Source organism: Anabrus simplex, chromosome 2, assembly GCF_040414725.1.
Source record: "Anabrus simplex isolate iqAnaSimp1 chromosome 2, ASM4041472v1, whole genome shotgun sequence".
NCBI lineage: Eukaryota > Metazoa > Arthropoda > Insecta > Orthoptera > Tettigoniidae > Anabrus > Anabrus simplex.
The window spans coordinates 1,201,276,862-1,201,303,899 of NC_090266.1; the positions used below are offsets into that span (position 1 = coordinate 1,201,276,862).

At 38.6% G+C, this 27,038-nt stretch overlaps 1 protein-coding gene across 5 annotated transcripts in view; it reads left to right on the forward strand.

Annotated features, from left to right (window-relative positions):
* Positions 1–27,038, forward strand: part of LOC136864796 (CUE domain-containing protein 1) — a 304,781-nt gene that overhangs the window by 63,844 nt on the left and 213,899 nt on the right. For all 5 annotated transcript variants that reach the window (XM_067142199.2, XM_067142195.2, XM_067142197.2 and 2 more), the window contains exon 3: positions 7,121–7,302. In XM_067142199.2, the coding sequence (XP_066998300.1) occupies positions 7,121–7,302 (182 nt within the window). The remainder of the gene's footprint in view (positions 1–7,120; positions 7,303–27,038) is intronic.

Below are 27,038 nucleotides of genomic sequence, written 5' to 3' on the forward strand. Positions count from 1 at the left end.
GGATAAATGTAAACCAGTTCAAAGCTTGACTATTACACAGTAGAAGAATGAAAACTAATTTGAAGTACCAGAAATTTTCAAGAGTATTGACACACCGAAAGTTCATAGTCACATAACTTAAAACAGCATTTCAAAAAAAGGAATTAGACATCCAGCTCCTCCCTTATGGATACATAATCGAGAACAAAACCACTCGAGAACATAGTGATGCAAAGTTCAGAATACCTCATGGTCGAAGAATAAGTCCCGTACAGGTGTGAAAATTTACATCGAAGTAACACAAAGATGTTGCCCTCTCTCCAACAGCCGATGAATGCCTTGAGGTAGGAAGCAAAGAGTGCAGCTTATATAGAGCCAGTTGGAGAGGGGAAGTACAGGGGAAGTCATGACACACGGCACTAGAAACACCAAGAACGTCCACGAGGAGTGTACTGTAGACTCAATGGCTCGATGATATCATCCAGGTTTCAGGCGGATAATCAGCTGACAGTTATCCCGTAGCTGTGGCAGTGTGCGGATGTCAAACATCGGAAAATGACAAATGCAGCGAAGGTGAGTCGGCAGCATTACATTATCCACCGGCAGCCCCCAAAAAATCCTAAGGATTTTAGATTTTTTTATCATCTAGTGCAGTAGAGTATCCAAACTGACGATGAAAAGGATGTGTTACTGGCAGTAACATCGGTCCAGACATAAGAAACTGCAGTACCTAGGGTATGTGGCGTAGAGCAGTGATGAAGACGTAGGGCTGCATGATGTGACGTCAAGTCTGGAGAAGTAGTCAGGTGTATCTAGAACAGAAATCTAATGGCACAGAAAAATGCTCCAACAATATGCATTTACAATAGTACAAGGTTGTATAAGAAAGGTGGAGGAAGTTAAGAAATAAATGTACATAGGATGGCACAAAGAGTGAAAGGTAAAGGAGACAGAAAAGGAAATGACAAAGGGTGAGGGGTACAAATAGACAACACTCAGAAGGTGGTTGGAAAAATATTTTACTCCCATTATAATAGTGCCTTGAGGCTTGAGAGGGAGAACGCCTGACAGTCCACGAGGAGTGTACTGTAGACTCAATGGCTCGATGATATCATCCAGGTTTCAGGCGGGTAATCAGCTGACAGTTATCCCATAGCTGTGGCAGTGTGCGGATGTCAAACATCGGAAAATGACAAATGCAGCGAAGGTGAGTCGGCAGCATTACATTATCCACCGGCAGCCCCCAAAAAATCCTAAGGATTTTAGATTTTTTTAATCATCTAGTGCAGTAGAGTATCCAAACTGACGATGAAAAGGATGTGTTACTGGCAGTAACATCGGTCCAGACATAAGAAACTGCAGTACCTAGGGTATGTGGCGTAGAGCAGTGATGAAGACGTAGGGCTGCATGATGTGACGTCAAGTCTGGAGAAGTAGTCAGGTGTATCTAGAACAGAAATCTAATGGCACAGAAAAATGCTCCAACAATATGCATTTACAATAGTACAAGGTTGTATAAGAAAGGTGGAGGAAGTTAAGAAATAAATGTACATAGGATGGCACAAAGAGTGAAAGGTAAAGGAGACAGAAAAGGAAATGACAAAGGGTGAGGGGTACAAATAGACAACACTCAGAAGGTGGTTGGAAAAATATTTTACTCCCATTAAAATAGTGCCTTGAGGCTTGAGAGGGAGAACGCCTTGGGCTGCTGGGGAGAGAGGCAAATTTTAGATGGGAAGACCATGAGGTAAGTAAAAAGGTCTGAATAGCTAGAATAAGAGCAGGAGGAATATTTAATTCTGAGAAAAAGGAGAATAAAAGTATGAAAAAAGTCCAATTAAAAGTGATACAATAGATAAAAAATAGCATGATCATCAGGGTAAGATTTGTTTTCAATATGTTTGAAAATCTAGAACTTCACTAGGTGACAAATACTGAACACAATATTCCAGGTTAAGTAGAGAAGTAGGCAGAGCAATAAGACATTAGGTAGACAACAGGCAAAAAAAGTTCCAAGAAAAGTTAGATCATCCGAAGAAAAGGGCATAAAATGCCAAAAATGATGGAAATATCAATAGTTGACCGAATAGAGTAGCACATCAGAGAGGGGGAAAAAGAAGAAAAAGAAACGAGCGAGTAGGTCAAGATTGAGTCGAAGTTCTAAGGTTAATACTAAACTCTAAATCTTAACACTAAATCCTTACTTACTACACAGTATATCATCAATACATCAGCAAATCATCAAAATCACTATCACATAATCCCTGATTTTCTCACAAAATACCACACTAAATAACCTAAACTATGGCAACCAATTGCCTCATGAACAACAACATGAATTAAATTATTTAGAAGATATCGTGTAAAAATTTAGTTAGGAAATTTCCTCAAGAATATTCTTGATATAACGTTACACTTCTCAAACTGATAAAACCTTCTTGGAAACCAATCCTCTCTTCTGACACAGGTCGTAATTTAGATATTGATGAAGTTGTTTTCTGAAGAATGTAAAATTCATCAATTTTGTGTCTTAAAAATCCGTTTCACACTATTTTCCTTTCATAATTTTTTTTTAGTGTACCAAATGAAGTTCCACGAACCTACTACGCTAGCGTAGCAAGGGGAGAGGTGATACTCCCATGTGGCGCGTCTCAGGTGGCGGATAAGGGGTCTTAACTGGCTCACCGGCGGACTTGAGGGAAATGAAATACCTCTCGCGGACCAAATGCACAACCCCCTGTGGGTGGGGGATGCAGACAAAGGTATCCCCTGCATGTCGTAAGAGGTGACTAAAAGGGGCGACCAAGGGATGATCAAATTAGAACCATGAGACTACTTGTGATTAGTACCACCATACGGGGAACACCCTGGGTCGCTTTTACTTGCGCGTAGTACCACTATGCTGGGTACCAAATAGGTTTGTGATTAGTAGCAATAGAGTACGGTGCCGGCTTCTACAGTACCTGTGATTCGTACCCCTATATGAGCAACACCATGGTTCTGCCTTGCCTATGCTTAGTACACACAATGTGGGGAACACCACGGGATAGTGCGGGTCCCTGTGGTTAGTCCACTTATGTGAGGAATGCCATAGGTTTGCGTTGCCTGTAAATAGCACCACAGTGTGCGAAACACTGTAGGTTTGTGTTATGTGTGCGAATTTCGTTACCTCTGAGTAGTATCATAATGTGTGGAATACCGCGAGTCTACGCTACTTTTGATTAGTACTGCAACATGACAAATAGCATGGTTCTATTTTCCTAGCGATAAGTACCATTTTGAGGGGCTGATGACCTTGATTTTAGACCTGTTTCGACTACAAGCATCATCAATTCAGTATTGTGCTTTAGACGCAGTCCCTGGTCAGTAATACTATTATTTAACACTAGTTTCTGGGAATGTGGGGCATTGCGGGTCGGATCCACTGATTGTTTTAACTTCATATCCATCCATTCATTCTTTGTCCTCACGTTTTCGAATCTGGTCAGTGGAGGATTCTGGATTTTAAAAGTGTTCGTACCATTAGGGACTGATGATCTAGATGTTAGGCCCCTTCAAATAACAAGCATCATCATCATCACCAAATGAAGTTTCTTCAGTCTCATGCTGTCTGTGTTCTACTTTTTTCTTTTTTTGTTATTTGTTTAACTTCTCACTAACACATTGAAGGTTTTGGGTAATGGAGGGATTAGGAAGGGCTAGGATTGGGAAGGTAGTGGCTGTGGCCAGGGAAAACTATCTTCAGGCTTGCCGATGGTGGCTATTCAAACCCACTACCTCCCGAATGCAAGCTCACAGTTGCGTGACTGTAACCGCAAGGCCAACTTGGCTCTGTTAAAATTCTCTTGACCGTCCTTTACAGCACTTTTATTGCATCTCATTCAGTCTTCAGCTTCCCTATTCATAAAACTATCAACACTGAACAATCTCTCGCATTTGTCCTCTTGTTGTCGCAAACTTTAGTTTAGAATTTTCGACCGCATAATTCACTTCGTGCACGAATGGTAGGAATATGTACTGATAAAGAACTGATGATTTGTTTACCTATTGACCGTACTTGGTCAGGTTTGTCACAGTAAGCAGCCCCTTCCATTCCATTCCCTTCCCTTCCCTTCCCTTCCCTTCCCTTCCCTGCATTCCACTAATGTATTAGCTGTCAATCAACATATGATACATCTGCCAGCAGGCTTTGCTGTATGTTTCAAATGCCAAATTGATTTGAGGCAGTTATATTTATACTACAGCAATGACCGACAACAGTCACGAACACTGAAACTGACACATCTCGCATTCCCTCCAGAATTAAAACTTGTCTGTATGCAAATCACAAGATTCTAACTCAGGTGCTTAAGAGGTAAATGACTGGTGCTTACGATAACCTGGTGTTCTATATATTACTGATGGTGGTTATGATAATTTCCTTTTTATGTTGTTTTTACCCTCTAGATTCATCTGATGCTTATGATACTTTGCTAGCATGTGCAGTGGAGTCCGATTGACATATGAACATTGTAACCTCAGTTTTGACAAAAATGTCGCTTACGATACTTTGCCTTTCTAGGAATGATATAATCATGCTAAAAGTAATGTGAAATGTCATTTGAAGTTCTGCCTTGAATTGTCCTGAATTCTAGTACTTCCTTCTTCTGCCGTGACAATATTGTTGGTAACAGTTCATTCGAGTAAGAAATATGAATAATTGCTTCACTGATTATCGAAGAATAACGATGTTGTATTGTGTTTTAGCAGTACCATTGAATGAAAGTTTTAAACATGAAGAATAAATATATTTGAATTTACACTCCTTCATAATAAGATTACCATACATTATTTCTTATTATTAATAGGTAGACCTATGTTATATCCTTTAGTATATAGTATATTTGTAATTGTGTCTTATGTTAATATTCATTATTGCTTTATGAATGCAGTTTTGTATTATGACATATCATCGTCGACTGTTCTTCAGTAGTTTACATTTTCACACTCACAGAGCTTTGTGAGTATGTTTCATATGATTTAGTACCCCATTCTTGGCATGAAACATACGTCCACACAGATTACATGAAATGTTTGGTAGAGGGCAGGAAACTGAGCTTGACTTTTATCCTCTTCACATCGCCGTCATTCTTCTTCAAACACTGAAACATGTAGAAACAGTGTGGTCCAAAGTGTACAATTCTCAGCAAGCATATGGGATGATATATAACAATAATGCAAATGATAAAAATCTAAGCGCCGAGTGAGTTGGTTACGTGGGAGCTTGCATTCAGGAGGTGATTCAGGTGTCAGCAGCCTTGGAGATGGTTTTCTGTGGTTTCCCATTTTCACACCAGGCTGTACATTAATTAAAGCCACGGCTGCTTTCTTCCCACTCCTAGGCCTTTCCTGTCCCATCGTCGCCATAAGACCTATCTACGTTGGTGCGATGTAAAGCAAATTGTAAAACGTTGTAGACAATTGAGACAATAGAAACTGCCCATCAGCCAATAGGAACACAGGAAATAGTCACATTTCAACGATTGGCACAGTGTCCATTTTAAATTTTCTGTATAAGTAGGAATACTTCTAGGGGCACTTAGAAGGCCCTGGCAAGCATAAAGTAAGGATCTCTCCTCTCAGCTACTTTAGGTATTATTTTACATCATTCTTGCATAATTTTGCATAATCTTCTCCTTCCTAAAAATCCACCCGTGCTCCTTCCTAAAAGTCCATCCCTGCCTTTTTGCTTATTGGAGTCTGCACTTCTTGTGGATTTGACCTAGTTTTATGGCCAGATGCCTTTCTTTACCTCAACCTTATGTGGAGGGATGCATTCACTATTGTATTTTTCTGTGATGTTTGGTAATATAGTGTACAAAAGTATACAAACCTCCGCTTTGCCCTTACACAAAACAAACCAACAACACGCACATTTTCAACTGAGGAAAGGGCACGAAGATCGGAGCGTCTGAAGAAGTACTGGGAGGACCGCAAAGCCCGAACAATCCCTTCAAAGAGACCTGAACGACGGACTGACTAAAGTGATCCTATGTGGTCATAAAAGAAGAAGAAGAAGAAGTAGTGTAGTGTAGTGTGGTATGATGTATGTAGATGAAAAGATGTGTATTAAGATGAGCACAAACACCCAGTCGCCGAGCCAGAAGAATTATACATACTCGGTTAAGAGCCGAACCCAGGGCTCTGTCAATTGATGACCATGAGCTGACCATTCAACCAAGGAGCTGGGTGTGGTTTCTAACTCTGGAACAGTAAACAGTTTAGAATGGGGTATGAAAGGAACTTCATTGATCTGTCTCATCTTTATCCTTGGCTTTGACAAAATGAAAGTGACTGAGGTATGAGTGATGCTAGTAATGCCATTCCTTCTGCAGCCAGTCCCTGCTATGAATGGTGTGAAAATATTGCTCATAGGGTCGGTTGGTGCATGCATTTCAATGGGCTTGGCAGACTGATATGTAATAGCAACTTCTGGCTCAGTGAGGAAAGCAACGGGAAACTACCTCACTCCTCATTTCCCTAGTACGCCTCTTCAGTGATGCCTAGGCCATCTATGACAGCTGATGGCGGAGCTGTTGAGGATCCAACCAGCCTTCGGGCTGAGGACTAAACATACATACACATGAAAGGAACAATGACCCTGTTATGGGGTAAATGACCAAATAAAAGCAGCAAACAAAATAAATGTATTTAAGATACAAAGCTACCAAATGCTTTTAAATTTTAAAATGATCTGCTATTTACATTATGTAAAAACAGCATTCTGCTGTATCTGTATATGATGAATAAAAGTCGACAATCCTTTGGTGTCAGTGTATTTTAATATGTCCTGTATTGCATAAAGTGTTTCATGCCAAAAAATCTTCATGGCTCTCTTTTATTAGGCAGTTGTGGTACTAGTGAAAAATATTTTGCATACAGTAGGCTATAGCATTTATCATCAAAGTTTTAGCTTTGTTCAGTAGTAAATTGTATGCAACTATATCACTTAAACTGGTTCTTTAGTATTGTAAAAGTGGAAGGATGGACATATTCAGTCTACATGCCAGTTCTATTAGGTTGTGTTAAAACAAAAGACCTAAGAGTACTGGTATCAGCAGGTTTACATTTAATGAGACTAAAACGAGGTTTTTCTTTATAGGCAGTGCTGCGAGCAAACCAGGGTGCCGTTGATGCAACTATTGATCAGCTTTTGGCTATGAGTACTGACAATGAAAATGAGAAACTACGTAATGAAATGGAACAAAAGGAAACCCTAATAGCTGTTCTGCCTAATAGTGGCCCTAGTCCTGAAATCAAGGCTCAAGATGCTACATCTGTCAGGTAATAAGAAAATTTTGTTTTCCTCAGTGTAATATATTTGAAAAATATCATTTGTATCCAGTGTAGTAAAATAGTCAATATGTACTAAATTATATTTTTCTTACTCTCCATTCAAATTTATTAATGAATTTACCTTCTCCTATCAGTGCAGAGGCTTTGTGAAAATGGATAGGGCGATTTTCATGAAACTTGATTGTTCATACTGTTGCACTCAGCATAGTTTCTGTTACGCCGTCTGCACACGATGCAACACGAAAGCAATTAAAGTCACTAGGTGATGCTGGCAACACCAGTGATAGAGGCGATATCAGTTGTCTGAGGAACAGGTTATCCACACATGGGGCAACATTTTAGACAGCTCTTACCTTCCAAGCAGAGATTGCCTACAACATACTGTAGTAGATTTTTTCAAAAGGTTTTTAAAGGTCTGATATCTTTTCTTTTTCTTTTCATCATTCCAAGTGAATCAAGTGAGGAAGAAATGCTGTACCTGTACCTAAGATCCCAAAGAAGAAGAAGATGAAGAAACCGTAGGAAGTATTGAGTTCATCCCTCCAATCAAAGGAATATATGATGCAGCCTATTAGTTCCAGTCAAAGTACTGCAAGAAAGTGACACCAAATTTCTTGCATTTTATAGAATGTCAAAAGTTATATTATTTACTAGTTGAAATTATTACCCCTACTCTCCATCTTCAAAACACTAACACAAGGGAGTGCATCAGTACTGAAGAAAGAATTTTGATTACCTTAAGGTACGCATTATTTTTATTTCCTCAAAATATTTTTTATTTTTACAGGTTTTGTAAAAAGTAAGGAAACTAGGCACATTTACAAGAAACAAATTCATTTTTAAAAATTGTGAACAAAAAATATTTATAGGTAGGTATCTTCATTATGCTTATATGAATTACAGCTTTTTCCACTGTGAAGTGTTGGGTTCCATTGGATGTTGAAGGGTTTGACCAAGGTCATGTGCATTTTAGGGTGTTATATTTGTAATTTTGTTACATTACATTACTTCTATAATGTAATATGTAAATGATTATAATAAAATACCGCTACATACCTGACAAACTGACTTTTGCTGCCACCTGATGCCATGCCTAGTCTGTTACATTTTGTCGGGAATACTCCTTGAGAGTGAAATCATATAAAACACTTTTTTTCTTCTCACAGTACGCACAAATTTTGTATTAAATGCCTCCATAGCAACAGGCGATATGAGAACATGTTGCTCAGATCGTGCTTCACTGCAGGTCACCCAGGTTACTCGGATCGCACCAGTTGAGTAGATTGCTGTTGAATTACTTTTGTATTGCTCCATTGGTGGGTCCCCACTCCTTTACCTAGGAAGCGACAGGAAGGGGATATCGTATTGCTGTTTAATTGCTTTCGTGATGCCTCGTGTGCAGACGGCCTTAAGCTTGTAAATGAGCGAATGATAGGCACAGTTAGCTGTTGGAGGAATTAGGATGAAAATTGTCTCAGTATATTCACCATGTGAGGGTGCGACAAGTTTTATGAAGCATTGAGTGACATTGTAGTTGGGGTCAACAGCACTATGTGATCTGTTGTGAACTAGGTATCTCTAGGCCTATGATGGAGAAAGTGAAATCTGTCTGCAGACGAGTAAGGGTAGAATTTTACCTGCAATTGACAAAAGCAATATACCACGGTAGTTCCCACATACACTACGATCGCCTTTCTTGAAGATAGTGATGATGGTAGCATTCTTCAAGTCGTCAGGTACTTCTCGAGTTTCCCAAATCAAGAGGATGAGTGTGAAAAGACTAGTCTTCAAGGGTATACCTCCATTTTATATCAGTTCCAGGAGCCTTTCTTGGTTTTAGTTGATTGAGTGCTTTGGTGAAGTCACTGTATGTAGGTGGAGCTGCCATCCATGGTTGTTGGGGCTGCTGAGGGACATTACGAAGAAAGTCCTCAGCAACATTGGAGACACGATTTAGAAGTGCAGAGAAATGTTCCTTCCAATGCTCTAAAATTTCTCCGTTATCAGTTAAAGTGATGGAGTTGTCTGTAGTCTCCAGTGACCCCGATGAAGATATATCTCCTTTATGCCAGCATAGAAGTTTTGCAGGTCACGGGCATCAGATAATCTTTGTAGTTCTTCAGCTTTTTGTTGCCACCAGTTATTCTTAATTTTCCTAATTTGTGCCTGACATTTTCCTTTAAATTCCAAGAAATGTGATTTCTTCACATTGGAAGATGGATCTTGAAGAAAGGCTAGGTGGGCTTCCCGTTTGGCATGGATCAGACATTTAATTTTTTTTATTATTTTCATCAAACCAGTCCTGTCTTTTTTTTTTTTTTTTAATACAAAGTCATCCATGGCTGTGATAATATGGAAGCTGCTGGGGTATGGGTGGTGCTGAGTAATGACATTTGGGGCACAACTAGTGTCTGAGTGTTATGAAAGGTGTTGCTCATAGGATCAGTCGTGCTGCAGTGGCACCTTCTGGTCCAGTGAGGAAAGCAAGGGCAAACTACCTCACTCCTCATCTTGCCTAGTACGCCTCATTTGGGCTCTGCCATTGGTTTTTGCAGTTTCCCTAAAACTGCATAGCCTTTGGTGGTGCTATTTGAGGATCAAACCAGCCTCTGGGTTGATGACCTAACAGACATTTAAAATATGGACAACACTAAATTAAAACTATGATAACATAATGAATTAAAAACTATCTCAAGGTCAGTCTAAAACCATGCATCTGAAACTAAAACTAGATCTTCATCTTTCTAGAATGTATTTTTTTTTTTTTTTTTTTTTTTTTTTTTTTTTTTGCGAGGGAGTGTGGAAAATCTTTCATAAGACGCTTGTGAGGGTCCGCACTCAACAAGTGTGTGGAGATTCTTACCCACTAAAAACCACACTCCCTTTTCCCACGACGTTTATCTCCGCCCCGGAAACCGCTCTCGCATTACTTCAGGGCGGATGTCGTGCTTAATGCATCTTGTGCTTCATCTTCCTTCTTCTGCTTTACTATCTGTCGTAATCGTCCAGGTCCTTCTTCTTCTGACGCAGAATATTTTCTACGTAGACTGCCACCTGGTCCCAAGATTCTCGACTTCGTAGCATTACTGACACGATCCCTTCTGGCGTCAATTCTCCGTGCATAACTTCTAAGCTTCTTCTTTGTGGCAGCCAATGAACACACACAAAGAAAGTATGTGATACGTCATCGATATCGCCGCAGTATATGCACACCGGACTAGTTGCTAGCCCTAGCCTATGAAGAAATTTTCGTAAGTATCCATGACCTGTCAAGAACTGTGTGAGATAGTTCATTTCACCATGATTTCGGGCAACCCATACGCCCAGAGAAGGTTTCTAGAATGTATGGAACTTGTATATTCTCAAATTCACAAAAGATCTTGCCCAAAGTTAAGGTTCGTGTGTTCAAACTGAGTAAACATGATTGCATTTGTGCAAAAATATCATCTTTTGTGTGAGTTGTGAAATATGTAGTTGGTGCTGCCGTAAATAATATAACGGTTGAGTATGCAAAGTTTGTCAATAGAGACAGCTATGGAATAAGACGTTAGCTGGAACTGCTGTTAAAAATATCATAAAGGTGAGCTGTAGGTAACAATGTAATCACATTGGATGAAAGGCCATTTGTAAAGAATACTTGATAGTTGAATGGACAGTCATTTCTCTGGAATGAAACAAAAAGGAAAAGTTTTTTAAACCCCTAGAAAGAGCTAAAGGATCCCCTATTCAGCTGGTACTTAATGTAAATCTAGATGTTTTACACGTTCTCCCATTACAGCAATGTTAGTTGCCTGTTGGTCCTACTCCTAGTGTTGTATCTATGTGGGAGGGTAGGTGGAGATTTATGCATCAGAGCTGTTAAATGAGGGGAGCTACTGTGATTGGCAAGAGCAAGTTTCATATTTGGAGAGTTGGAGGGAGTCTTGATCATATAGAATTAAATATACGAGGGACGTATCTTTATTTGATCTAACCATATTCAGTAACTCAGATGTCAACTCATGTAATGGGCTTTTGATGTCCGTGACATCATTAAGATTCTGATCCTTGTTATAAACCTGGTCCAAAAAATATATATAAACTTTCCAGCTCATTTAAGAGTTTACCTTTTTTCCATATTCCTAATTATTTTCAAATCCTTCTCTATCGAAGTGAACTGGTGCCCTGTCTCCCTCATGTGTGCTCATTGCTGAGTATTTATTATGCTTCTCCGCATTGAAATGGTCAATATATCTTGTAAAAAAGGCTCCTTCCTGTCTGCCCAATATATGAAAACCCACATTGTGAGCATGTTAATCTGTACTCTCCAGATCCCGTATACTGGTTATTGCCATAATTGACTTTATTATGGTTAAAAAAATAAGTTCTGTTTCATATTAGTAGTTCGAAAAGCTAAATTGGCATTAATCATGTCAGCGTTTTCCGGGCTTGTAGGCCGTGGTCCAGGAGCGAGTGAATGTCCCGACGTTTCACCGAAGACTGCGTTCGCCATTGTCAAGGGCCGCCATAGTGGGGGGCGGTCGCTGATTGGCTGTTCTTCTTCCAATGGTTGAAGCGTTAGGGAGCCCAGTGTACATTGACCTGCCTTGGCGGAGACAGGCAGCTGATCACCCGTTGCTTTCTTCTGGTCTGCCGCAGCTGGAATGGCAATTTCTATGAACAAGTAGACGGCGTCGCCATGGGCAGTCCTCTGAGTCCAGTGATAGCAAATTTCTATATGGAAAAGTTCGAAGAAACAGCACTCGACACTGCACCACTGAAACCTAAGGTGTGGCTGCGCTTCGTAGATGACACCTTTGTGATCTGGAGCCATGGAAAGGAACAATTACAGCTGTTTCTACAGCGTTTGAATGGTATTAACACCAGTATTCAGTTCACTATGGAGACAGAAAACGAGGGGAAGCTCCCTTTTCTCGATGTTCTGGTAATGAAGACTGCTGATTTAAACTTGGGAGAGACAGTATACCACAAGCCGACCCACACAGACCGCTATCTTCAGAAGACGTCCAACCACCACCCACGACAAAAATACGGAGTGATTAAGACGCTAGCCGACCGTGGTCATCCTCAGCACTTAAACGAAGAACTCAGCCACCTCAACAGGGCCCTACTAACGGGTACAGCCCTAAAGATATTCAGCGAGCACTCCATCCCAGACGTTCAACAACCAGGAAAAAGGAAGAGGAGCAGCCGGCAGCTAAAACCTTTCTGCCGTATATCGAGAAAGTAACTGACAGAATAGGGAGGCTACTGGAGTCCCATGGGGTTAAAACCACATACAGGCCTACGAAGAAAATCCAGGAACTGCTTAGGTCTGCCAAAGACAAGCGCCATCCTCTCTCCACAGCAGGTGTCTACAAGATCCCGTGCAGCTGCGGCCAGGTATACATAGGCACTACCAAACGCAGCATTGCCACACGACTGAAGGAGCATAACAGACATAGCCGGCTGGGTCGCTGAACACTCGCTGCTAACAGGCCATGACATACAGTACAGCAACACCGAAGTACTGTCAACTACTGTGTCTTATCACGCCCGGCTACAGAGGGAAGCCATTGAAATCCTAAAGCACACCAACAGCTTCAACCGTAAGGAGGAATCTGAACGGTTAAACAAAGCCTGGTTTCCAGTCTTGAAATCTCTAAATCCTGAAGGACACGATAGCCGTGGCAGACCAGAAGAAAGCAACGGGTGATCAGTTGCCTGTCTCCGCCAAGGCAGGTCAATGTACACCGGGCTCCCTAACTCTTCAACCATTGGCCAAAGAACAGCCAATCAGCGACGCCCCCCCACCATGGCGGCCAATAGGCGAGCAGCGTACTGTATCCTGCACTATATAAATAGGTGGAATTACAACAGCACTTCATTCCACTGAGAGCTTCGCTGCTATTGAAGTCAGTCTGAACCCTTGACAATGCCGAACGCAGTCTTCGGTGAAACGTCAGGACATTCACTCGCTCCTGGACCACGGCCTACAAGCCCGGAAAACGCTGACATTATTTTGTAACGCCGGCCATGAAAGCCTCAATTGCTACATAAATTGCCATTATGTTTTTTAAAATATATTTACGATCTGGTGAATAGCTGGGTTATTGTAAGTGAAAGTGTCGTAATCAGTTTTTTAAATTTTGTCTGGCACTAGATTTGTGGACATCTTATTCTTAATTTTATTAATAAGTCAATTGACCATTTCAACTTTAAATCCAGTAAGTCTTGCAAGATCTCTTATGCAGCTCAATTCAATTTTTAAGTTTTTAGAAGACAAAGGAATTCTTAGAGCTCTATAGATTAAACTATGGAAGGCCGCTTGTTTATGAGAACCAGGGTGTAATGAAGAACTATTTATAGTTATTAAGGATTGAGTAGGTTTTCTAGAGATTTAGAATTTAAAGGAGTTACTCATACATGTAACTGTTATATCTAAAAAATTTAGTGAACAATTAGTCTTGTCTTCCTCATTAAATTTCAAGTTGGTGTATATTTTATTTAAATTCCCCAAGATTTCATTACTATTGGTGACATCTTTATCTATAATTACAAACATGTCGTCCACATATCTTAACCATAACCTTACACCTTCAATATTTGCCTTTATTTTCGTGTGCTCAGTTGTGTCCATGAAAATGTCAGCTAGGATGCTTGAAATTGGGTCACCTATAGCTAAACCATTTTGTTTGTAAATTATACCATTAAGAGAGAAACGAATTTACGAATTTTATTATCTTCATAAATTCTTCAATTTCTAATTTGCTGAGACCGCTATGTTTACAGATATTACCGTAAATAATATTGACAGCTTCATCAGTCGGAATATTCGGGTACATGTTAACTAACCCAAAGGAGAACATTACTTGATTTGGATGTAAAATAAACTTATTCAAAATGTTGCAGAAATTAATGGAATTTTTAGGGTTTTTTAAAATTATTAAATACATAATGCTTTTTCAGAAAGTTTGAATTTATTTGGAAACATATGTCAGACTATTAAATGATCAGCTATAGAGTTATACATATCTTAACTCCCGTATGAAGTGCAGAATGGCTTAAGATTGAAAATGAAGAAAAAATTACCCAGGTTAGCTAAGGAAATAAACACTAGGTTTGATCCTAGACAACAGACGTTAATACAAAATATGAAAACAAAAATAGAAACAACATACTTTAAAAAAAGCAGATTTCTTCAATGATAATAGTTATACAGTGATGAGCAAAGATCCATTGGTGAGAGTACAATGTAATTTAAAGGCTTTAACTAAGAAATCAACATTTCTTTTTACTGAGCAGGACCAGCAGAATCTTATCAACATGAACCCCAACATTCCAGTTGCAAGAGCCATGCCTAAGGTTCATAAAAAGGATATTCTGATACACCTGATCATTAATTGCCGTAATAGTCCTACATATAAGGTTTCCAAATACATTCACAACTTTCTGAAAAAGCATTATGTATTTAATAATAAACAACCCCTAAAAAATTCTATCAATTTTTGCGACATTTTGAATAAGTTTATTTTACATCCAAATCAAGTAATGTGCTCCTTTGATTTAATTAATATGTACCCGAATATTCCGACTGATGAAACCCTCAATATTATTTACGATAATATCTGTTAACATAGCGGTCTCAGCAAATTAGAAATTGACGAATTTATGAAGATATTAAAATTCGTATTGAATAACTATTTCTATTTTAATGGAATCATTTACAAACAAATGGTTTAGCTATGGGTGACCCAATTTCAGGCATCATAGCTGACATTTTTATGGACACAATTGAGCACACAAAAATAAAGGCAAATATTAAAGGTATAAGTTTCTGGTTAAGACATTTGGACGACACGTTTGTAATTATAGATAAAGATGTCACGAGTAGTAATGAAATCTTTGGAGAATTTAAATAAAATATACCCCAACCTGAAATTTACTAAGGAAGACAAGACTAATAGTTCACTAAACATTTTAGATGTAACAGTTACACGTATAAATAACACCTTTGAATTCCAAATCTCTAGAAAACCTACTCAATTCTTAATAACCATAAATAGTTCTTAATTACACTATGGTTCTCATAAACAAGCATCCTTCCATAGTTTAATCTATAGAGCTCTAAGAATTCCTTTGTCTCCTAAAAACTTAAAAATTGAATTGAGCTACATAAGAGATCTTGCAAGACTTAATGGATTTAAAGTTGAAATGGTCAGTCAACTTATTAATAAAATTAAGAATAAGATGTCCACAAATCTAGTGCCAGACAAAATTTAAAAAACTAATTATGACACTTTCACTTACAATAACCCAGCTATCCACCAGATTGCAAATATATTTAAAAAACATAATGCCAATTTAGCTTTTTGAGCTACTAATACGAACCAGAACTTATTTTTTAACCATAATAAAGTCAATTTTGGCAATAACTGGTATATGGGATCTGGAGTGTACAGATTAACATGCTCACAATGTGGGTTTTCACATGTTGGGCAGACAGGAAGGAGCCTGTTTTTAGAAGAGATATGGACCATTTCAATGCGGAGAAGCATAATAAATACTCAGCAATGAGCACACATGAGGGAGACAGGGCACCAGTTCACTTCGATAGAGAAGGATTTGACAATAATTAGGAATATGGAAAAAGGTAAACTCTAAAATGAGCTGGAAAGTTTATATTTTTTTTTCACCAGGTTTATAACAAGGATCAGAATCTTAATGATGTCATGGACATCAAAAGCCCATTACATGAGTTGACACCCGAGTTATTGAATATGATTGGATGAAATAAAGATAAGTCCCTTTGTATATTTAATTCTATACGTTCTAGACTCCCTCCAACTTTCCAAATATCAGACTTGCTCTTGCCAATCATAGTAGCTCCCCTCCTTCAACAGCTCTGACGCATAAAGCTCCACCTATCCCCTCTTCCTTTCCATGTTCCCTAACCCCCCCCCTCCATGTTCCCCACCGCCTCTGCCACATAGAAATAACACATTGAGTAGGACTAACAGACAAGCTAACACTGCTGTAACGGGAGAACGTGTGTAACGTCTAGATTTACATGTAAGTACCAGTGCTAGTCCAGCCAAATAGGTTATCCTTTAGCTCTTTCTAGGGGTTTAAAAAACTTTTCCTTTTTGTTTCATTCCAGAGAAATGGTGGTCCATTCAACTACCAGGCATTCTCTACAAAGGGCCTTACAACCAGTGTGATTACATGGTCACCTACAGTTCACTTTTATGATATTTTTAACAGCAGATCCAGCTAACGTCTTATTTCATAGCTGCCTCTATTGACAAACTTTGCCTACTCACCCGTTATATTATTTATGACAGCACCACCTACGTATTTATATTTATATTAATATTTTTTCACAAATGCAATCATGTTTACTCAGTTTGAACACACGAACCTTAACTTTGGGCAAGATCTTTTGTGACAATCTTGGAATTATATATTTGAAAATATGCAAGTTCCATACGTTCTAGAAAGATGAAGATCTAGTTTTAGTTTCAGACACATGGTTTTAGACTGACTTTGAGATAGTTTTCAATTCATTATGTTATCATAGTTTTAATTCAGTGTTGTCCAAATTTTAAATGACTTTGTATACCATTTTTAGCTCTACAATGTTAATTATCTAGCTTCTTGTTTCACATTTTTATTCAATATTTAACTTCAACATTTTAAGATTGACTAAAGGCTGAAGATGCCCTATAGAAAGGGCGAAACATGTACCGTATAACTCTATAGCTGTATGTAGATGTAACCACATAATAGTGGATAGTATTGAATAAGTGGACCAATAAAATACCTGTGTTATTTTCTTGTATATACCAGTTAGTCAAGCAACTCGTCTCCTTTCTCCCAAGTCTTCCTAGCCCAAACTTTGCAACATTTTTGTAATGCTACTCTTTTGTCGGAGATCACCCATAACAAATCGAGCTGCTTTTCTCTGGATTTTTTCCAGTTCTTGAATCAAATAATCCTCGGGAGGGTCCCATACAATGGAACCCTACTCTAGTTGGGGTCTTACCGGGGATTTATATGCACTCTCCTTTACATCCTTAATACAACCCCTGAATACCCTCATAACCATGTAGAGATCTGTACCTTGTATTTACAATCCCATTTATGTGATTACCACAATGAAGATCTCTCCTTATATTAACACCTAGGTATTTATAATTATCCCCAGAAGGAACTTTCACCCCATCAATGCAGTAATTAAAAAAACTGAGAGGATTTTTCCTATTTGTGAAATTCACAACCTGACTTTAAACCCCATTTATCATTATACCATTGCCTACTGTCCATCTCACAACATTATTGAGGTCATTTCCCAGTTTCTCACAGTCTTGTAATTTATTTATTACTCTGTAGAGAATAACATCATCTGGGCACTTCTTTATTCATATCATTTATGTATAAGAAAACATAAAGGTCCAATAATACTACCTTGAGGAATTCCCCTCTTAATTATTACAGGGTCAGATAAAGCTTCGCCTACTCTAATTCTCTGAGATCTATTTTCTAGAAATATAGCCACCCTATATCTTTCTGGAATCCTACAATTTGAGCTTCAGTGAAATCCGAACTGCCCTCTATTGAAGCAGTTACTAATTTTGCAAACATGTCTAATATAATCAGAAAGAATGCTTCCCAAAGCTTGCATGCAGTGCATGTCAAACTTACTGGCCTGTAATTTTCAGCTTTATGTGTATCACCCTTCCCTTTATACACAGGGGCTATTATAGCAACTCTCCATTCATTTGGTAGTCCGACTCGTGGGCTGAATGGTCAGCGTACCATCCTTCGGTTCAGAGGGTCCCGGGTTCGATTTCCGGCAGGGTCAGGGATTTTAACCTTCATTGGTTAATTCCAGTGGCTTGGGGGCCGGGTGTTTGTGCTGTCCCCAAAATCCCTGCAACTCGCACACCACACATAACACTATCCTGCACCACAGTAACACGCAGTTACCTACACATGGCATAAGCCTCCCACCCTCATTGGAAGGTCTGCCTTACAAGGGCTGCACCTGGCTTGAAATAGCCACATGAAATTAATTAAAATTGATTTGGTATAACTCCTTCATGCAAACAATAATCAAGTAGGAACTTCAGATATGGTACTATATCCCAACCCATTGTCTTTAGTATATCCCCTGAAATCTTATCAGTTCCAGCCACTTTTCTAGTTTTCAACTTTTGTATCTTATTGTAAAAGTCATTGTTATCATACGTAAATTTTAATACTTCTTTAGTACTAGTCACCTCCCCTATCAGGACATTATCCTTGTAACCAACAATCTTCATATACTGCTGAGTGAGTACTTCTGCCTTTTGAAGATACTTGTATACACACTCCCCTTGTTCATCTATGATTCCTGGAATGACCCTCTTGGAACCTGTTTTTGCCTTAAAGTACCTATACATACCCACCCATTTTTCACTAAAATTTGTGTGACTACCAGCTATGCTTGCTTAGATGACTTCTTTGCTACATTCAATTTCCTAGTAAGTTCCTTCAATATTTCTCCTTACTTCCACAGCCATTTCTAACTCTCTTTCTAATCTGCACCTCCTTCTTAGTCTCTTTACTTCTCTGTTATAATATAGTGGGTCTTTAACATTCCTTACCACCTTTAAAAGTACAAAACTGTTTTCACATTCCTCAACAATTCCTTTAAAACCATCCCAGAGTCTCTTTACATTTTTATTCACCTTTTTCCACCGATCATAGTTGCTTTTAAAAACTCCCCCATGCCTGTTTTATCAGCCATGTGGTACTGCCTAATAATCCTACTTTTAAGACCTTCCTTTCTGTCTCATTTACTTTTAACTATGACAAAAACAGCTTCGTGATCACTAATACCATCTATTACTTCGGTTTCTCTGTAGAGCTCATCTGGTTTTACCAACAACTCATCCAGAATATTCTTCCCTCTAGTTGGTTCCATCACTTTCTGAATCAGCTGTCCTTCCCATATCATCTTATTTGCCATTTGTTGATCATGCTTCCTGTCTTTCGCAGTGCCTTCCCAATTGACATTTGGTCAATTGAGACCACCCGTTACAATCACGTTCCTTTCCATATCATTTCCCACATAGCTGGATATCTCATCAAATAATTCTGGATCAGCATCAACAATAACCTTTCCCGGTCTGTTCACTCCAAAGACATCAAGTTGCCTATTATCTTTAGCGATGAGCTTTACACCTAGAAATTCATTTTTGTCATCTTAAACTTTTTTGTAGATTACAAATGCTTCTTTCACCAGAATGTTGCTTACAGTATTGTGTTTTTATTCCACCTTTTCAATACGATTGATTTTATGTTGTTAGAAAATCATAATGCTACAACACTTTTTTTATAGGGACATGTTTTGCTTGATTTCAAGCATCCTCCGCCTATGTAATCATCTCAAGGTTAAGACCTGTCATTGTTAATTTGCTTTGACAAATTTGTGCTTAATTATAATTCTAAAATTAAGTAATAAAATACATGACCATAGGAATTTGTGAACACATTGATAGTTTAACCATATGAAAGACTATACTATAATTGGAATGTCCATTAATTCTAAAGATATTGACATGCAAAAAACAGTACTATCTTCAAAATGTTGAAAATTTGGTTAAATTTTTTTCTGAAAGTTCTAGTTTTTTAAAAACAATTGTAAATTGACTTCTTATGTTAAAATTTGAGTCGTAATTTTTATTAAAACTTATTGGTGTCTGAAGATTAAAATCTTGGGTACGTTGGAATTCTGCTTCAGGTATTAATTTTGAGGCATGCTAATTACATCTGCTGCCATTATCATTGCTGACTATGTGACCAGCACCATTGTCGCGCGTAGGCAAGTGTGCGGGATATCCGGCGATACGAATGATATACTTCCATGCATTATTGAGCTTATTATAGAGGTGAACAATTGCACCGTCAATAGCATTCCTATCGTTTATTTCAAATGTGTTTAAATTTTTATTTATATTCCAGGAGAATCTACTGTAATCTAAGAATGTTCTCCAAAGGAAAAAATGGCTCTTGAAAATGAACCCAGGAAAGATTAAAAATGATCGGTTTATGATCAGAATAAGTATGAAAATCCACAGCCTGTTTCCGGTCATTCGACCGGGTCACCGGTCTAGCGGCGAGGATAGGAATTGTGCCGGCTGCCGAAGCCTGTCAAACTCCTCTGGGGCAATGATTATGAATAAAAATTGAAATGATATTGGAGAGTATTGCTGAAATGAACGATGACAGGGAAACCCGGAGTACCCGGAGAAAAAACCTGTCCCGCCTCCGCTTAGTCCAGCACAAATCTCACATGGAGAAAGCGGGATTTGAACCACAGAACCCAGCGGGGAGAGGCCGGAGTTCTTTTATGTGCCAGTAAATCTACCGACATGGGGCTGTCGTATTTGAGCACCTTCAAATACCACCGGACTTTGCCAGGATCGAACCTGCCAAGTTGGGGTTAGAAGGCCAGCGTCTTAACCGTCTGAGCCACTCAGCCCGGCGTAAATTTCCTTTGTTACAGACGCACCATCATTCAATAAATTTTTCAATGATTTCACCACCCCCGCCCCTTCATTGGATTTTCCAAGAATGCGTGTTTCGTTACTTTGAAAGCAGATACCAAATACCAAATTTCACGTCTGTAACATCTTCAGTTTTTGAGATATCAGTATCCTAATTAAGAGAATTCAACCCAATTTGGTTTTACCGAAAACAAAAAGTACATGTTTTTTTATTATTAATAGAGATAAAAAATACCATTTTTCACTTCTGTAACATGTTAAGTTTTTGAGATATACTGTAAAAATTCTTTTTTTTAAAGTTCACTCCCTTTTTGGTTCCCCTTAAGTGGATTTTTCGAAAACAAATCACCTATGTTTCTTTACCTTTACAGCAGTTTCTAAATACCAATTTTTACGTCTTTAATATTTTACATTTCTGAGATATACTGTAGATAAGGTCTTTCTAAAAATTCCCCGGAATTTGTCACTCCTGTTTAACCCCATTAATTGGATTTTCCAACAACAAAACAAAAAAATACGTGTTTCTTTATTTTTAAAGTAGATACCAGATACCAATTTTCAGGTCTGTAATAACTTCAATTTCTGAGATATATGTATCCTCATTAAGGGCATCCAACCCCTTTTTCACCCCTTTTCACCCCTCCTATTGGGATTTTTGGAGAACGAAAAAATACGTCTTTCTTTATTTTTAAAGGAGATTCTAAATATCAATTTGTACGTCAGTGAACTTTTAAAGTTTTGAGATATACATACACTCATCTTAAAAATTCACCCCCCCTTTCACCTTCCCTCAGTATTTGGATTTTTTAAAAACAAAAATTACGTGTTTCTTTATTTTTAAAGGAGATCCTAAATACCATTTTTCACGTCTGTAATATCTTCAGTTTCTGAGATATATTTATCCTCATTAAAGGTGTTCAACCCCTTTTCGACCCTCCTATTGGGATTTTCCGAAAACAAAAAAAAGTATGTGTTTCTTTATTTTTAAAGGAGATCCTAAATACCAATTTTTACATCAGTGAACTTTTAAAGTTTTGAGATATACATACACTCATCTTAAAAATTCACCCCCCTTTCACCTCCCCTCAATATTTGGATTTTCCAAAAACAAAAATTACGTGTTTCTTTATTTTTAAAGGAGATCCTCAATACCATTTTTCACGTCTGTAATATCTTCAGTTTCCGAGATATATTTATCCTCATTAAAGGTGTTCAACCCCTTTTCACCCCTCCTATTGGGATTTTCCGAAAACAAAAAATACGTGTTTATTTTTAGAGGAGATTGTAAATAACAATTTTAAAAATTCTCCCCCCCCCTCCCCCTTTCACCCCTAATTTAATTGAATTTTACAAAAACACAAAGATACGTCTTTGTTTATTTTTAAAGGAGATCCCAAATACAAATTTTCAGGTCTGTAAAATCTTCAATTTCTGAGATATAAGTATCCTCATTAAAGGCATTCAACCCCTTGTTCACCCTTTTTCGCCCCTCCTATTGGGATTTTCTGAAGGAAAAAAAAAATACGTGTTTATTTTTACAGGAGGTTGTATATACCAATTTTTACATCTGTAACCTTTTATAGTTTTGAGATATAGATACACACATTTCAAAAATTCACCCCCCTTTTCACCCCCTTAGCGATGGAATATCAAAAAATCCTCCCTTAGGGAGCACCTACATTGTAATATTTGTATCCTCAAAATTTAATTTCTTTATGTCCAGTAGTTTTGGCTCGGCGATGATGAATCAGTCAGTCAGTCAGGACATGTTCTTTTATATATATACTGTAGATTAAATTACTTAATTCTATTCCTTTCTTTACAATACTTCTATAGTTCAACTCTAACATTTTTATGTCATCCATACCTGACTGCCAGATCCCTCTACCCTTATCACCACTCTCTAGAGCACCTCGTTTCTCTGAATGTACCTTTCCATAACCCTTCTAAACAAATTCCCTAACTTATACTTATCACTGCCGTTTAAGTGAAGGCCATCTTAGTGCAGATCCTTATCTCTTATCCTCCCATTAGGATCTAGAAATTTCACTCCCATTTTCCCACATACCTACTCCATAGTGTCATTTAAATCCCCAATCATCTACTAGTCAGTGTCCCTCCAAACAGTATTCCACTGATAACAATCTCAGTTTCCTTAAACTTCACCCATGCATTTACCAGATCCCACACATCGTCAACTATGTTGGTACTTATACCTGCTTGCCTTACGTTGTTGGTACCTACGTGAAACACTATCACCTTCTCTTTTCCGTCCTCCTTCTCTTGTACTTTCATTAAAATCTGCCTTAACCTAATTCCTGGGTAACATTGTACCCACCGAGCTCGATAGCTGCAAATTTCTATAAAATAATTTTCCGCCTTGTCAATGTATAAGTCAATACGGACCAAAATGGTGAAAATAGTCAATTCTCAATAGTTGCAGTCGCTTAAGTGCGGCCAGTATCCTGTATTCGGGAGATAGTGGGTTCGAACTCCACTGTTGGCAGCCCTGAAGATGGTTTACCGTGGTTTCCCATTTTCACACCAGGCAAATGCTGGGTATGTATGTATGTTCAGTCCGTCAGCGATGCCGCTGTGGGATCTTCAACAGCTCTGCCATGAGCTGTGATAGATGGCCTAGGCATCACTGAAGAGGCGTACTAGAGAATGAGGAGTGAGGTAGTTTCCCATTGCTTTCCTCACCGAGCCAGAGTTGCTATTACATATCAGTCTGCCAAGCCCACTGAAATGCATACACCAACCGACCCTATGAGCAACATTTTCACACCATTCATAGCAGGGACTGGCTTCACAAGGATGGCAATACTAGCATCGCTCATACTTTAGTCACTTTCATATTGTCAAAGCCAAGGATAAGACAGAGACAGATCTATGAAAGTAACAAAATTGCTCTAGCATATACCAGAAGACATAGTGCACTGTAAACACTAGGTCCTTCTCGCATCTGGGAGATAGTGGGATCGAAACCACTGAAGATGGTTTATCGTGGTCTCCCATTTTCACATGAGGCAAATGCTGGGGCTGTACCTTAATTAAGGCCACGGCCACTTCCTTCCCACTCCTTGCCCTTTCCTGTCCCATCGTCGCCATAAGACCTATCTCTGTTGGTGGGACGTAAAACAGGTTGTAAAACGAAAGAAAAAAGAAAACGTACCCTGGTTCCTTTTCCTCCACACACTTTCCCTACTTGTCGAACAACGGAATCCCAAATGACCAGAGCCTCAACCCTACCCACCTTATTTGATCCTCTCCCTTCCTGGTCAGTCCTATCTTTTCAGATGGCTGCAGAAGCTACTTCCTTTTCCCTTTTCTCCCTCCCATGACCCTGTTCCACTTGTTTTTTCTTATCCTCTACTCTACATTTCCCTTTCCTACCTTTTCCTTTCCTCCTACTTCCACACTTAACGGGCGAGTTCGCCATGCGGTTAGGGGTGTGCATCTGTGAGTTTGGATGTGTGAAATTGTGGGTTCGAACCCCACCGTCGGCAGCCCTGAAGATGGTTTTCCGTGGTTTCCCATTTTCATACTGGCAAATGCTGGGGCTGTACCTTAATTAAGGCCACGCCGCTTCCTTCCCATTCCTGGCCCTTTCTTGTCCCATCGTCGCCGTAAGACCTAACTGTGTCGGTGTGACTTAAAACAAATTGTAAGAAAGAAAAACAACCAGAGACCTGTCCTGAATTCTGATCCTGAATAGAGCCCTTATTGTTGTAATGTCCTTCCCCTTAAATCGTTAGACCACGTATCTTCTGCAATTCCCCCCCTTCCTTTCCCATCCCTATTTTACACCTACTTTATCCTGTACATTGTATGAGGGGGGCGTACTTTCCTTCCTGTCCTTTGAGAGAACCCTAATTATCTCCCTAAAACTCTCCAACTCTTCCCTCATATACCTTAATGCCTGGCCACATCCACAGTTCCTAAACTTGCATTCCTTAGCCATTCTTTAGGGAATAATGAAAAGAAAAGTTTAGTACACAAAGATCACACGACAATAAGGTAATTGATATACTACTAAGGTGATAAATATACTACTACACTACAATACTACTTAGTCGTACCATATTTTTATCCTACAACACCCTAACACAGGATGAAACCTGCCTTTAGTTACAGAGAATAAGCACGCTAATTTCGAATACACTACAATAATTTTTAAGCTATGTTCAGACGTATCCTAATTATAATAGGTTATTACTAAGCACAAACAGAAATGAAAATTGGAATTAATTTGCAATTGCCGGGCTGAGTGGCTCAGATGGTTAACGCGCTGGCCTTCTGACCCCAACTTGGCAAGTTCGATCCTGGCTCAGTCCGGTGGTATTTGAAGGTGCTCAAATATGTCAGCCTCGTGTTGGTAGATTTACTGGCACATAAAAGAACTCCTGCAGGACTAAATTCCGGCACCTCGGCGTCTCCGAAAACCAAAAAAGAGTAGTGTAAAAGAGTGGGACGTAAAACAAATAACATTATTTTTATTGTTAAATTTGCAATTTGCAAGAACTACTCAAGGATTACCAACAAAGTTAAATGTGCAGACAGATTAATATTAGTACTATTTTATCCTACTATGCTCTAATAGAAATGAAAAGTATCGAAAGGGTTACAGTACACCAATGTACACACGAATATAACAGGCAAGATACCATCTAATATACTGTATCTAAACTGCAATTCTCAACTGAAATGTGGTTTTGTGATTATTACATCTGGTAAATTACTATTATTTTCCCTACTCTGCAGGATGGTGAATAAAAGTGTCCTTGTTGCTGAACAACGATTAAGAGGTTGTGTACAATAATTCCTCAAAAAACTTCTGTCAGTTGGGATATAGGAATTTGATTATTATTAGCTAAGTGCTCTTAAATACTGAAAGATCGAGGGTCCGAAGTATAAATTACGGACACTTGAACTACCACCTCAGAACTACAAATGATCAGAATACAGGAATCAGCTGATTTTTATTTTTTTTTACTACATTACAATTTTGTTCACATCTGTAGCCAACAATGCAATATTTGAATACGAAGAGCGACAATAATCAGTAACAATACGACGACTGTGAGCTATTTTGCCAGTGAAATACTGTATATTCTGTTGAAATCATTTCTTTAAACAAAATTTACAACAGTATTATGTTATTTAAGAAATTATTACCTTTGTGATAGGTAGAACAGTATTTATGCTATTTGAAAAACCCTATCTATTGCCTGCGCTAATATAACTGCTGCAGAAATTACAACTCGTTTTGATATCCCATCTTTGTGAGTATACTATCAAATGCCTACGGAACTAATCAGTGTAAAAAAAAGTACATAAATACCACTAATCTCGATTACTACAGACAAACACGAAACACCAATATTTTTGGAATTAAATGTATCACACACACAAAAAATTTGCTAAATTTCTACAACTACTAACTACTTTATCACTAAGATAATACAGAGCTCTTGAAACAGCCAACCACTCACTGGCGCATCTAACAATGGAAGATATCTGTGCCGATCATATGAACATTAAATGCAAGAACCAATGACTAGCTATATGAAAAGTTTAAAGGCTTTGTATATCTGTCTTTCCTTTTTAAATGTTAACCTGACAGTGGTTTATATGCTGGAATTTTGTGATCCATGTGAAAGGGATGATAATCTTAACACAAAGAAAACCAAGTGTGCTGATATCTACACTGCTGTGCAAAACTTAAGGACAAAAGTAACTTTTGCATGTTGTGTCACTGCCAAGTAACATAGCTTGATGAAACTTGAACCATACATAGATATAAATGCTACAGTGTGGTACGGTAGGCAGCTGAAAGGAATATGCGATGAGACAAAGAGTAATGACACTTTTATACAGCGACAATAAATTTCACGTAGGTCACTGCGAATTATGATGGTCCCCTGGACATGACAAAAGAATGGACATGGTTCTTAAAAGGGTGTGTTATCACCACGGTCAGCGATGCATGCTCTGCAACAAGTTCCCATGCTAGCCATAAGATTGGTAAGGAGTTCTTGTGGTAGGGCGTTCCATTCCTCCACCAGCGTGGTAGACAACTGCTGGATGGTCGTTGGTGAATGTGGACATGCTGCAATACGTCTGGTCAACATGTCCCACACGTGCTCAGTGGAATTTAAGTCAGGGGAACGGGCAGGCCAGTCTATTTGC